The sequence below is a fragment of the Accipiter gentilis genome, chromosome 19 (genome assembly GCF_929443795.1).
Source record: "Accipiter gentilis chromosome 19, bAccGen1.1, whole genome shotgun sequence".
Classification (NCBI taxonomy): Eukaryota; Metazoa; Chordata; class Aves; order Accipitriformes; family Accipitridae; genus Astur; species Astur gentilis.
This window is the reverse complement of record NC_064898.1, coordinates 21376348-21391519: the sequence shown is the minus strand read 5'-3', so window position 1 is coordinate 21391519 and position 15172 is coordinate 21376348. Positions and strand designations below refer to the sequence as shown.

The 15172-nt window shown below is 36.8% G+C and overlaps 1 protein-coding gene across 16 annotated transcripts in view; it reads left to right on the top strand.

The window, feature by feature from the left end:
- DLG2 (discs large MAGUK scaffold protein 2) overlaps nucleotides 1-15172 on the top strand; it is a 1018327-nt gene that overhangs the window by 388814 nt on the left and 614341 nt on the right. The window contains exon 2 of one of the 16 annotated variants that reach the window (XM_049823435.1): nucleotides 4226-4306. The exons of the other annotated variants lie outside the window; for them this stretch is intronic. Coding sequence (XP_049679392.1) covers nucleotides 4226-4306 — 81 coding nt within the window. The remainder of the gene's footprint in view (nucleotides 1-4225; nucleotides 4307-15172) is intronic. 16 annotated transcript variants of the gene reach the window in all.

Sequence of the window (15172 nt, the reverse complement as noted above, 5' to 3'; positions counted from 1 at the left end):
CCAGATCAAGAATTAGAAAGGGACGCAATTCATAACGTGGTTATTATGTAAAACATATGCACAAACCGAGGCATTGTGTACACTAGCATAATTATCCACTGCTGACAATGAATATGCTGGTGCTGAATGTGATTAACCTGCAAGCACAGCCAAGAACTATTCTTGTTCCAGAAAGCCCATGTTCAACCTGCCTGCTTGTGAAACTGTGTTCAGCGCTGCTTTAATTGCACCCGTCGCTGACACACGTTGTCAATAACAGGCATTTTTGCTGCTGTAGACAAGGGTAATATGTAAGGATGTTGCAGTGAGCCAAACCTTGAAAGCCCTCACTTAGCTTGTATGCTCAGGATCTAAACTACTGGGGAAACTTTATGTCTCTGGCTATTTATTATTACATACAACATGTTCTTGGAAACCACTCCACATTTAACAGCAGTTAAACCCATCTGCCGCTCCTGAATTTTCATTTCATTCACAAGCCTGTTTTAAAAGTATTTTTGGACTTATCACCAATGTGCTATCAACTGTTTATTATTCTGTTGTAAGTTGGTAAGAAGAATGACTCAAATTTTAAAAGGAAATTGTAGCCTCCTATATGTTTTCGGGCTTTTCATTGAAACTTGCCTTCCCCTCATTGCCTGACGTAATTGAAATTTTTAGTTTAAAAGCAATTATTTTCCACAGAAGTTCATCACCTCATGCTAAATGCCGATTTTAGTGACTAGTAACTGCATATGTGTAAATTCTGCAGAATTCATCTAGTAATTACATCCTTGGCATAAGGAACAGACTTGAATTTAGCCCTGTGATCACAGATACTGTTCAGTATATTGAAGTTCCTGCCAGTGCAACAATTTTTCATTGCTTTATTTAAAAACACTCTCACAATTTTCTTTACACGTCTCTTCTCCCCGTGTTCATTCTTTATTACTGTTAGTTGGCATAGCAGTACTTCAGTGCCCTCTACATAAGATTAACAGGAACTATGTAGTTCCTTGAGATTTTCATGAGAACTTCTTCACCTTATGAAGACTTTTTTTTAAACAGAAAACTCTGTTTTCCTCAGTTTTCTTTGTGTGGCTGACTTGTTGTATGATACCATATGCTGTTCTTGTATGAAGGTAATTTTTGTTGGACCAAGGGATTTCCAGTATTTAATATGGGTTAGGTTTTTTTTTCTATGGCACTAAATTGATCCTTCCTTAATCCACAGTTTAACAAGGCTTTCCAGACTATCGGTGTATTTAAACCCTTCTGAAAGTAGAATACTTAGACGCTGAAACTTTTTTATCTCTAGGCCTTGTGTAAAACTTTGACCAGATTTTTAGAAGTGAGTTCTCCCAAGGGATCACAACTGTCATGGTCGTTCATCACATCTATGTTAGCTTGAAACTAACTTTTTTAATTTTTATTTTTTTTTTTTTAATTAAAGAGTGGGAGATTTAGATTTTCTATGCAATAAGCTCCAAAACTTTATAGAAGACCTCCTTAAAAAAAAAAAAAAAAAAAAAGGCAAAAAAAGAAAAAAAAAAAAAAAAAAGAGTTTTTGGGGTAAGATTCAGTTATCCAAGATAGGCATCCAGTGCTATTTTAGTTGTCCTGCAAGATCTAAGATGTGCATGTGGCTGTCAGAAATGACAGAAGGAAACCCATACCCTTCTGAAGCAGCAGCTGGAGACAAAGTGATACCTTAGTGCACCTAATGACACAAGACAACTCTATTTGGGAAACTCAATCTGACCTTTAGGGCTGTCACATTTGTAACATACAATATGATGCCTATGAAGAATGATGTTTATAAGTGTTACCACACTTGCATTTGAGTAGAATTTATTCAAAAGCCTATTTTTACAGAGGATTACGTTTCTACATTGTATATCCACTTAGTGCCATTTGTACAATCTTACTTTGAAAGCAAGTTGTTGGGTTTTTGTTTGGTTTTGTTTTTTTGGTTTTTTTTAAAATTAGCAGAGAGGAATGTGCCTTTTGCTGTTAGCTGGCTATTAATCATCTGGTTTCCAATTAATATTGCTAAAATTACTAGGGAATAAACTTCCCATGGATGAAAGCTATGGAGTCATAGCATGTAAGACTGGAAAGGATTTGTTTCAAAGTTTCAGCACCCTTGCAGTTAGAGGCTTTTTTCACAGCAGCAATTTTTGGATGATTTCTCTGGATTCTGTCCTCAGTGGAAACAACTGATCACTATCCCCATGTAATATCCTCTTTTCAGTCTCTCCTAGGTTGTGATTTCTGAATCCCTCATCACTTTTTTCCCTCTCCTGTAGATTTCCTTCAGCTTTTTCAGTACCTGCCTTAAAACGCGGTGCCCCCAAAACGATACAGTTCTGCTGGTGTCTCATTATCGATGGTTGCAGTGCAATAGTTATAACCCATGTCCTTATACACAGCAATCGTTCATATTTTGAAGAAAGGCCATTTTGCAACAGCACCTCACTCTTGGCTCCTCCTTAGTTAATGATCTCCACATAGGTGTTCCTTACTCTGTATTTTTGCATTTGTTGTTTCCTCTATCCAAGCAGTGCTTACTGCTCTGTAAGCATTTCTTCTATCTGCGTTTATGAAAACACGCATTTCTTTTCAAAAGTCTCCAGAACCAAAACTGCAAACTAAACTACATATACGCAGAAGCTTGCTCTGGCCAAAATGCATCAGCCCCGGTGGACTTGGCCATTAAATGCCTCCCAGCCACTCCTGGTAGGCTTGGTCCTGATGTATGGGAATCCACGACCACTCATTACACTGTAAAAGAAGTTACTCTAGATTTTGTCGTGTTAAAAATCCTGTCCATTTGAGCTCAATTGAATTTTCAGATCTCAATTTGTCCCGTTTCACTGAGGCAGGAATGCATCCTCCAAAGAGTGACTCAGTGCATTTAAGCCCTGAACCATTCTCAGGAGTTTCCCACGTCTCAAAGGACTCTGCTCCCAGCTGACACATCTAAATGCCTGAAGTTTGACAGCATTGATATAAGCCTCAGTTCTTAAGAATACTGCTGTCATACAGCAGTAATCCTTTTAAACGGAGCTAGAAGTCCCTTTTCCTTACACTATACATAACATTAAAGATGTTATACCCTGAATTTTTTTACAATTGGTAGCCATTCTTTATAGCAACAGTGTTTCAGGACTTCCCTGAATGACTTGTTAGCCTAATGGTTTTAGGCTTGCTGTTAAAAAAGACTTACTCTTGCAGGTGAGAGTGAAAAAGTGTTATTTTTTTTGTCCTTTTTGTTTTTAAAAAGTTGTATTCTTTAGTAATATAGAAACAAAAAGTCTCTAAAGTAATATACTAAGAGGTGAGGGTCAGCATTACATAAGCTTTATAATGAATAAGGCCTTTGTAAAATTGCTTTTCAGTACCTTAGGTATTAAACATTCTGTAAAAAAAAGCTATGGCATGCATAGCTAGAGACATGGTAGTTTTGCTATTAACAAAACCTGCGATCCTTGCAACAGAAGTCTCCCTTTTACTGACAGGGCTTTTCCATATTGTTGTTGTTTGTTAAGAACTCATGTGTTTTCTAAAATGGCATTGACTCATGCCTAGGTGGGAGCCTGAAATCACTGCAGATCTTCTGTTTCACAAAAAATGAAGCCTGATGTTCATTAAAAGCAAATGTATAGTCACCTACTGTTAAAACAGATTCACAGATTCATAGTGATAATTAGAGTGGGTTTTAAGATTTAGAAGCAACAGGGTTATTTCTAATTTTAGCTAGAAAGAGGTGGACTGTCAAGAGAATATTTATTTATTCCTTATAGCCTTTTTGCTTGATTTGCTAATAATTACTTGAGATTGGTAGATGTTGCATACTAAAAATAAACTGAAATATAGTAGTACAGTGTTAATTCTTGTAAAATATATATCCCTTGCTTGTTCTCCCCAAAGGATAAATAGCTATTCTGTAGATATTTATAATCAATAATATGCACTCAAATTTTGAATACTATACAATATAATGCCTTTTCATTTTTCTCAAAAAGCCTCTGGGCAATTCAGCATGTATTAACACCAATTTAAAGCTTGGAGGGAATAGTTGGCATGCCAGATTATTTCCTAAAGCAGTTATAGCAAAAATGAACCCCCAGACCCCAAAAAACAACCTGGGAAGCAAAAACACACCACTAAGCACCGTATGAAAACACAATGAGAAATCTGAGTTTGGAACGTGTCCTGAGTAGATGTCTCTATGTACTTCCAGAAAGGCCAAGAGGAAGAAAATCCCACAGGTAGAGGCCTTCAGCTGGGACCTTTTCCTGAAATGGAATGGACTAATGCACAGGTGAGAGTAGTGAATTTAGCTGTGAGAAATAAGTGAGGAAAGGAAATAGTTTCTGGATTGCTGCTTCATAGTTTTGCCAATTTTGGTCACCAATGCTCCCCTAGACCCAAAAGCACCTGTTTCAAGTTAAAAAAAAAATATTTGCGTGAATGCTTCAATAATTGCCAAGATGCTGTGGCGTATAAGAAGCCTCAGCTACATACTGATCAAACTGAAAACAATTTGGGCTATTAGGAAAAAAAATTGGCCTCACCTGACTTTTGACTTTGAGGAAGTCATTATATTGCCATGGTAGTCAATGGAGAGGCTCTTCCTAAATGCAGTTCTTCTAGCCTGTTTTGGATGTCTCCTTTAGATGGAGGTGGCTCGTGCCCTGAAAAAGATTCTCTCTCTCCACTGTCTAGACATTCTTTAAGGTCAAATAACTTAATGTAAATGTCTAGACTTTAGATATGTCATGTGGTCAGGAAAATTTCGCCTTTATCCTTTTTGAAATTTCTTTTTACTGTCTGTTGACCTTGCAGAGATACAATCTATCTCTGAGGTGTAACAGGTAGGACCAATGTGGGATACAGGACAGGAAGAGTAAGTATATTTATGTTGAATAGTGCTGTTATCATGGACCTGAAGAGCCTGACAGACAAGAGCATTGTTGAAGCTGTTGTTGTTTTTTTTTTTTATCAAAGAGCTTTTTCTGTAGAGGACCTGTCATTGAAACTAGTAGTACAAACCCCCTCCAAATTAAAGAAAAATACCGGTGAATCTATTGCACCAGGATACTAGCCTCCATAAATTTCTGTTATCAAAATATTCAGTTTAGTTTATGTTGCATTCGTGTTCTCAGTTTTCAGTGTATGACCTCCTGCCATTATGATAATAGATGTGTGAGAAACTTGATATTTTGGTTGTTTGCCAGCTGGGTCCTTTGCAATCTCAGGAGGAAAAGAAGGCAGTTTAAGATATCAGGATAATGCACACTAATGGGATATTTCTGGTAAACGTAGTCTAAAGTGATGTATTGTTGATGTCCAAATTGCTATCCTTTGATTTCAGAGTTAACAAGACCCTGGCATAAATAGGGCAGATGACAATTCTGAGTGACCCTTGCACAGCTCTTTGCCAGCTGGACATCAATTTGTAATGGCTTAGGATGTCTAGGTAATTTTCCTAAATATAGGGGCCAAAAATATGTGGTGCTTAAGGTGGCAACACGGGATGAATTCAGTAGCAAGTGTAATGGATAAGAACTCTTACGATCTTTATCCGGACACTCAATTTCTGCCTCCTAAGATTTTGAGAAAAGTTTAACAAAGCTTATTTCTTGGTTTATTTTAGATATACATAAATAATTTTTGCTGCTTTTTTGTGACACCAAGAAGAAGAAGAAATGAAGCTAGTCAATCACTGTTTGATTAATCGTGTCATTTATTCATGCAAAGATGAACAAAAACTCTGATACCTCTTCAATACTGAGTGGCACACAGTAGGAGGGAAGTGCTGTTTGCTCCTTAACAAGCCCATATGGTGGTAGGAGATCCAGTGTCCCTACTATGCAAACAGCACTGAATCTTTAAAAGCATGCTAAACAACATCTGCCAGTGATAAAATAAGTAAAGCAGAAGGCACATTACTTGATAACTTTCACCTAAGTGCCTTAAAAAAGGAGGCTGAAAAGATCTGTTGGAATATTTTTTAAATTCTAGAGAGATGGAGTGTGAGTATCATGTTGCAGAGCAGGTTAGCTATATGTCAGCCCTGGAAAAAAATATTGGAAAGATTAATGAGGATTTAGCTAAGAAAGCAAGCATAAAAATAAATTAATGGTAGGAATAAATTAATGATAGTCAGCATAGTTTTAAAGCAAAGCAATTATGTTAGATAAACTTCATTTCAGAATGTGAATTTGCTTGATGAATGGTCCTAGATGTTGTTTAGGCTTTTATAAGGCATTTGATTTAATTTTACATTGTATCTAGTATAAATAAATAACAGTATACTTTATCAAAATAATATTCCTTTAAGGACTGACATCTCAAAAGTACTAGTCAATGAGAAATGACCCTTACACAGAAATTTTGAGGGGTAGTCTTCCACGATTTAGAATTGGATGTGGACAAAATATTTCAATATTTTCACAAATCGTTTGGAAGGCAGCATGAATTCCTGGATGGTAAAATTTGCAGACAATACAAAGACTGAAAAAGTAGGAAAAAAGAGGACGCAGTAGTCAGACAGAGCAATCCAGTTACAGTCTAGCCTGGTAAACAGAGGCCACTCAAACAAAATTATTCTTACCTAGAAGAGAAGTATTACACAGCCAGAAGGAAGCAATGACAGCCATACATACACAGAGGAGACCCCTACAGTGGAAATAAGCAACACTGAGAGTGTTCCAGAGGAAAGAACAGAAAACTCAGCAGGGCTTGTACTATGAACTTTCAATGTTAAAAAAACCCCTAAATGTTAAGAATAAGGAGGTGGTTTTATTTTATGTGCAACAGTGAGGTTTTGGAAATATCGTGCCAAGTTTTACAGTCTATACTTTTAAAAGATATTAAATATATATAAAGAGAGAGAAAAGAGACTAGAGTGGAGAAAAAAATTTCCAGAGAGAGACATGACTTGATGACACTGTATTCCTGTGGGGACTTGGGGAATAAGAGGATTCTTCAGAGAAGCAGAGAAAAGCAGAATACGTAAAAAGGTGAAAGCAAACAAATGCTGGGCAGGCATTTTTAGCAGAGAATATAGGACAAACTGTCAAGGGAAGTGGTAGATCTCAATCTCCTTATGTTTTCCAGATTAGATGCATCTCTGAAATAGATACGCACACTTTAGTTTAAGACAAGTTATTGTTGTCAGTGTTATGTGCTGCAGTACATTAGGCTAACCTCGATGATCTAATGATACTTTCTGCCTTAAACCCTGAATCTTCTTGGTTCCTGTTCTTTGCTCCATCAGAGTCAGCAAAAACTTCTCCAACACAGGAATGTGGGATTAGACGATATAGTTCAGGGAGATTCAATTCTTATAACTAATGCATTTTATCAACTTCTTCCCTTCTTTCCCAGCCACTAGTTCAAGTGAAGAAAAGTGGAGATGTATTACTTGGTCTAATGAGAGCATTTACTTCCTTTTTACTTCCTTCCCACACATGGAGGCTAGCACTGCTTTACTCATTCTATGTTTTCCTTGCTCTGAGATTCTCAGCTTGCACTTCAATGCAACCACGAATCGATCAGACGCTATGTAGAAGCCAGAAGGCATGCTACATACAGCTACCTTTTGAAATTCTGCTGTCAGCCACTTACCTGAAAAGGCTTCTCAAAAAAATAAGCGACACCTGTATTCTTTGTCATCCACACTTCTGTTATTACCGTCCCAGGGGAAAAAAAAGTCACAATATGTTATGAAGTCCTTAGGTTCACTTTGTTGTGCTTTTGTTGGAGATATGTGGTTTTCTTTTTTTTTTTTTTTTTTTTTTTTTTTTTATCTACATAATACACCAGATTATATAAAAAGCTCAGTACCTGGCCTACATGTGTGGAGGATGAAGTTTGAATCCTTCCAAGATCATTGATTTCTGAATTAATTTTCCTTCATTGATTTGTAATCTGGAGTAGCTAAATTTTGATTCAGACGGCAAGGTTTGGTTGAGAGGGTTTGACGTTGTCTCAGTGCTGTGTGACTGTCTGCCATCTACATCTCAGTGATATTTTGCATGACTGGCTGAAGATCGGGTGGTCTTTAAAATGAGATTCTAGACTTAAGATATTTTGATTCAATTCCTGATTTTGCAACTAGTCTCTCGAGTCATCTTGAGCGGCTTGCTTCATGCTCTTTGCCTTTGTTTTCCGACCTGTAAAAGAGAGATAATATTTTCCTTTCTTTTGAAAGTGCTTTGAGAAGCATAATACTGCTTGAAGAGTCTTCAGGCTTTTTGTATCTGTTTTACATATAGCTAATTCATTATTACAGAACCATTACACATATTATCGAGGCCGTGAATGATATGTTCTCATAGAATAACATTCTAGAACATTTAGAGGTAAGAAGAAACTGAGACACCCTAGTCTACAAGTCTATAGGTCCACTGATCAACCCCTAGAGAAAGTGTAATTAAAATTAGCTTTGTTTTGTCCCCCTACTACAGCCCATTATAGCATCTCTTTTCTAGCTCCCTGCTTTGACTTGCACCTAAAATAAAGTGTCTTCGCTTATTCCCATCCTACTTACCCTATATCATTCACTGGGAGAAAGTGGATCTCCTCTCTGGTTAGGCAGGGATGGAAGGGTCCATTGTTCAATTGTGGACTCTTCAAAAAAAAAAAAACATTTTCATGCTTTTTGTTCAATTCACCAGCAAAGTCTGTCTTTGTTGTAACATCTAAAAAGTTCAATGGCTTAGGTAATTAGGGGTCTTAGACCCCTGCATTGACTTTGGTCAAATCCTGATGAGAACTGTTGAGTAATGGTTTATGTCTGTTGTCTTGTTTTACACTTAGATTGGAAATTCTCTGAAGCTTGGCTACTCGGTTTTTTCATTCTAGATTTGCTGAAAGCCTTCAACAGCGGAATACCAGTCCTTAACACTGACACTGAGAGGTTATAGTGCTGGATATTGGGCTAATCAAAAGTCAACATTCTTTCCATAGTCTTAAATTTTCAACTCGGAAAAGGGAACTGAGCTCCTGTACTCTTTATTGTAATGCAAAAAATGCAGTCAAGAACATAGAGTTTGAGTCTCAAAACCTGATTGCATTAAAGTGGAATTTCTCTGATGTAGAGATCCACTTCCTTTGTGTTCTCAGTTGTGACATATTTATTAACTAACATAGATATTTAGCTTTCCCCCCTGCTAAGTTTTCAGAAATGAGTCTTTGCTATGTACCTTTATACCATTCTGAACTCACTTATTTCTCTGTGAAGAATTTTTATGCTGAAAATATTGCATGGGTATTAGGAGGTCTAATTTTGCCTGCAGTACCTTTTTGATATTTATGATTATTCGTGAGTAGTAGAAGAGTTGGAGGTGCACTTTATAAATTTATTTCCCCTTTCCTTCTGGTGTCGGTTGATATTCCCTTGTGGTCTCTCTCATGGACTTTGTCAGATATTGCTCAGGCAGTCCAGCTTATCACCACTATGTAGTTGACCTTCCAACCTCACAAGCTGAGCAGAAGAATTTACTTCCTCTCCCATTCAAGCAAACAATAAAACTTCAAAAGAGTTAAATGAATCCAAGATATTGCCCACTATTTCTAGATGAACAAACACTTACAAAGGTAGACAATGTTTGAGAGGCTTTATTACCAAAGATATTTCTTCTGGTCTGAATGCTACTGAAAATTGTCTCTGTTGTTAAGAAACAGGAATTTATTGATATTAAAAAGGGACACTATTTGTGGGCAACGCCGTCAAAGTGAAAGCCTTTAAATTGTTGGGTGGCTTCTATTAACAGTCATCATTGATATTTCTTAAAATATTAGAAAAGTAATTAGGTAAACTGTCTGTAGTGGCCCCTGCAGACACATTTTATCTGAAGTGATTTATTTCTATATTTGACTTTCCTGCATAAAAGAGTGTTCACTAGAGCTTCCAGTTACCAAAACTGAACCCTAGAGTCTGAAACAATCTTACATCTCCTTTGCAATCAGGAGCAAAGGTAACTGCTGGTTTTAATCCTCAATTAAGTAATTCTTATATACTTTCCTGCAGAGGTCTAATATTACTATCCAGATAATGTAAAAGAAAACTGACTATATAGATAGTAGTTTTGCTCAACGAAGCTGAGGAAAATAGTGGTAACCAGTATTTTGTATTGCTTGCCCATGTTATAGGGAGTAAAGTGAGTGCTGGATCTTGAAATGAGTTTTTAAACTAGTTGTTCTTGATTTTTCCATTCCTGTGATGTAATGCAGCATGGGTTGTTTAATTTACAGCAACAAAATGGTTTGGGGTTAAATGTTACAGAGGCAATGAAGAGGTTGTTCTGCTTTTAATTGATGCTGTGACCTACATTGTTCCCCAAGGCACCACAGACATTTTCAGAAAAGTCTCCTGTTAATTATAATTGTGCTCTGTGGTGCTGGGTCAGTTGTCATTTCCATTATATAAACTTTAAAAACTGGGGGGGGGGGGGGGGGGTGTTAGTTCAGTTATTTTAAATCACATTAGGTAAAGATTTGCCATTGAGGCTGGTAGCTTGGATATAACTGTTTTCTGAGATGACGGTGCCCTCAGTCTCACAGTCCCTTCTGTACAAATCCCCCTAAATATTGAGAGCTCCAGGAGGTACCTGCATAGCTATGCAGTTGCTGAAGGCATTTCTTGTGCTCTTGAGAAATGAAGTGCTGAATATTTGTGTCAGCTTAAATTCCCATAGCCTCCTGTAGAGCAAACGTGTGGTCCTGACCATCCGCTAACCCTGGTTTCTGGAGTAAACTCTAACCTCACTGCACTGCTGAATATACTCCGTATTTCCTCCCGGAGAAGACCACGTCCGTTCACGTGTGCTGTGGGTCCCTGTACCGTCTCCCTCACCCAAACAGTGAGATGTATATCGGTAACTTGGGTGAAAGATTCCTCACGTTAGTGTAAAGAAGTCAGCCCTTTTTAAGGAAGAGGAAATTTATTTCTCATCCCTAGCTAGTAAAACTTAAGAGTTGCCAGACTTTAATTATAGACCTTCTGCATTCCCATTCTTACGTACAGAAGCTTATGTGGTCAATGTATAATATCAGAGGTGTCTTTTTCCCTCATGACAGACATAATATTTTTTAATTTTTATTTATTATTTTAATATCAATTTACTCTGGGTGGGGCTAAAGAACACTTGGCTCCATTATGACCTGCTTACTTGAAATGTCCAGGATTTCTTGACTACTTAGGTATAAAGTCAGCTTAGGTTAGATAAGCAGCTAGCTATCACGAGAGCTACAAGGGCTTCCCAATTCTGAAAGACTGACCCAGACCTTCTGAGGATAAAGAATCTAAAAAGCAGCAGTCTTTATAATCTTGCAAGTTATTAGACAATCTTTAAATTATTGTGTGAAGTCACCGTTACACAGCAGTAAGAAGCTGAGAAACTCAGCTTCTCAAAATTTCAGAAGCCTGAAGTCATAATCTGGATTCACTGTCTTTTCAGATCTTTTAAAAAGTTTGCAGCTAAGGGTAATTTTCCTTAAGAAACATAAGTGCTTTGATTGCTTCTGGAGACGACATCCTGATTAAATACGGTAAAATATTATTTATTAAAGTTAGAAAGTTGGGATATCCCTGACCATTGGGAATGATTGATGTAATTCTTTTAGCTCTGAGCGTAAATTCAGAAATTAGTCATAATTCAACTTGTAGCTTAAGGTAAAATAGTTATTGCAATGGAAAAATCTTTCTGAAAAACAAGTATTTTATATCTTAAAGTGTACTCTTATGTGCCTTCACTTTACATTGATGCCTGCTGCCTCAGTAGCTGTCCTACTTAATTTTGTAATTTACTCAATCTCCAACTAAGGGATTGAAATTATTTTTTTCCCTGCTTCATACTCGCAAATTTTCACCAATTCAGAAAAGCACAAAGAATGTTGTGAAATATGAGCTATATAAACAGTGTCTTTAATTTTATTGATAATACATGCTCTTTCTGTAGATAGCCCAAAGCCTGTTGATTGTTTACATAAACTGTTTATAGGAGGTTTACAGCTACAAGTGGAATTCTTTTCATATGTTATTGAAAAAGTATTTCCCAGGGTAAAACTGATCATGATAAAATCATAACTTTAGAGTACAGAGTTGTGTTTCATGAAAGCTTATGTCAAATTGTACTTTCTTCTTTCTTGGTGCAATAGAGAAATGTAGAACTCTCCATAACATCAAGTGACTATGTCTCTGAAAAGAAAATGTTTGGTTTAAATTTTTTCTTGATGTTGGACTCTAGTTAAAAAAATATTTTTAGTCAGACCCTTTATTCAGTGAAGTACTGAAAAGAGATATAGGAATTAGTAGACAGTTTGGAGAATTTTAGAGGACAAAAAGAAACAGGTTAAAATAAAGAGCAAACTGATTAACTTGCCTGGCCTCAGCTTCTACCATGGGAGACGCTTTCTACATTGCCTTTTGCACCCAAGTCCCAATAACAAAAAAGCAGCACTTTTATTTTGTTGGGAAAAAATGATTGTTCTTGCTTACAAAAAACATTGTTACTGATTGCATTACAAATGAGGAATGAGTGAGTTCAGTTTAATCTGTAGCTAAAGACTGTAGGAATTTTAGACATCAAGAAGCAGTTGAATCCCACAAAGCACAGACAATTAATATACCCTTCCATGTTCAGCATCCTGAATGTGAGCCAAACACGGTCTTTATTCCACCTCTATTTAATAAAAATAAAAATAAAAATGCTCAGTTGTCTAAATCAGAGAAAACCTAGAGAATTAAAAAAATTATACTTTTGCTATAGGTTGGTTATCTACAAGGCAGAGTGTATTACTGAGGGATAGAATATGTATAGCTTTTTCACTATGTAAGCCTTCAGTACCGCTACAGGTTTTAATTGTCGTTGAATGAGTTGACTTAGATCTTCCCACACACATATTAAATTGTAATGTGTTTTCCTTATCTAAGAACAGTTACAGCTCACTTTGGCCACTGGTATTTGAAAACTGCAGGTTTTGTTTTGACAGATAAAATTTCTCCCAGTTATATATTTATTACCTTACAGATGCAAGCAAAACACAGCTCATTCTTCATTTCTGTCCCATATTCAAAGGTTTCTGCCCCTTCTAGTGACCTCTGAAGGCCTCCATCCCTTTAGAAATATGTGATTCAGCTCGTTGAACTAAATTTCCAATGACCAGATTCTTCCGTTTTGCTTAGAAGTTCTGGCAAAAGAATTGTCCTTTTCTTAGCTTAAATTGTCCTTAAGCTTAAACTCCACAGAACTTCTGGATCCCAAACTTTCAAAGCTCCCTTTGAAGGTTTCTAAAATAATAAGGGCCTGAAATTATTTCTAAAATACTATAGGTCCTGAGCCTCCTACTTTAACTTTGAAGTTAGTTCTACTTTGAGAAGGAGTTGGACTACATGGCAGAGGTCACTTCCAGCCCAAATTGTAAATCTAAAATTCTATGATTCTGTGACTTTCACTGAAAATAATCAGGGATTGATTTTGAAGAGTGAAATTATAGAGTAAGAACTAAACAGCGTAGGCATCCAAATTTAAAAATCCCAACCGTTCTTTCCTAGCCACACCTCTGTCACTCTTAATGTTTAGTTTCAGCTTTTCCTTTCCTCGGTTTCATTTCCACTCCTACAGTGCTAAGCTGCTTTTTTTCTGGTAACTGAAATATTTGGCCATTTCGCTTTGGTTTTGCCTTCTCTTCACCTGATCTTGCAAAGTCTCTGTTGGCAAAACCACACCACAAAATTTTTGTATCAGAGTGATGTCACTGATGGTGCAACTTTCCAATTATATTTATGCAACACAATGCAAGAATTGGAGTAAACTTTGGGGGATTATCTTTTCTAATACAATTTGCTTCTACAGTTTAGGTAAATTAATCCTTTTGTGAGATCTTAAAATCTAAGCCAGAACTCATAAAAAGAAAAAAAAAAAAAAAAAAAGTCTTTTTTTCAAGCAGTTAAGGAGTTTTTCATTAATCAGTGCTAACTAAGTGTGCAAAATCAGATCATTCTTTCAGAGATTTTTTTTTCCCTGCTACGTTTATAGCTGTTGTGAAAACTAGGAACTAGAGTGTGAGACAGTAGTGCCATAGGAACACAGAATGAAAAGACAGACCCTCTCCCAAATAGTTTCCAAATTAAGTAGAGGAAAAACTAAAAATAGGTGAAGTAGGACAGAAGATGTACAAAAACATGTTAAGAAAGCACCAACTACTGATAATTTTTAATTAATTATTACTCCAAAGAAAGATGATAAAGTAGTAACTTTGTGGGATGTTTTGCTGTTAGATTTCAAGTGCCATTCCCGGGAAGCCAGTGGGAAAATGAACTTGCACAAGATCCAGTTTTACTCTGCCTTTTGTGAAAGCTTTGAGCCCTCATAACACATGCAAAAAGAGTAGGTGTTCACTTACAGAAGGGGTCCAAAAGTACATACTGGGAGTGACCACAAGGGCATTTTCACATGATCTTAGTGTACCAGATGTCTTGGGACAAAAGGGATAAAACAACTTCCCTGTCCATGCTGAAGAATTTGTTAACACCGTTTTTACCTCTGCAACGCAACCTTATGGGGAAAAAAAAGTTCTTTCCACTGTGATGGATGTCGGTTGCGCTCCTTGGTGGTGCATCAGCCTGAAAGCGTGCTAGCCACGCTTCTTCTAGGTTCTCATGCTTCTGGTAATAGCTATTTTTCATTTCTTCTGCAGATGAATTAACAGGGCAATTTCAAGCAGTAATGGGGAAAAAGCTAGATCTATAATAAATGGCTAAATCTTACTCACTCTTCCCCAGTGTAATGGAAGGAAAGGAGAACTATAATTTGGAGATGATTGGAGTCTGGTATCAGCAGGTAGAAATTTTACCTATGTTTACAGAGTATAAAACCCTTCCTATGACTTTTGAAACAACCAGATGACTTCGTGAGTTCTGAGTCAAGATATTTTTTTAAATCTTTTGAGGGTTTACTATTTGCTGCTCTTCTTCCTAGTAATTCAGCAGTTTAAATTAGGTAATTGCTGAGCAAATTCCAAAGTTTTCTATGAAGGTCACCACTTGCCTTCTTTAACTGCTGGGAGAGAAGCAGCTTTTGAACAAGTAGTTGATCTCAAAGAGCGAAACCTCTCTAAGGTTAGCTTTCTAATAGCACTGCTAACTTTTTTTCCCAGCTCTGTATATCTGTTGGTA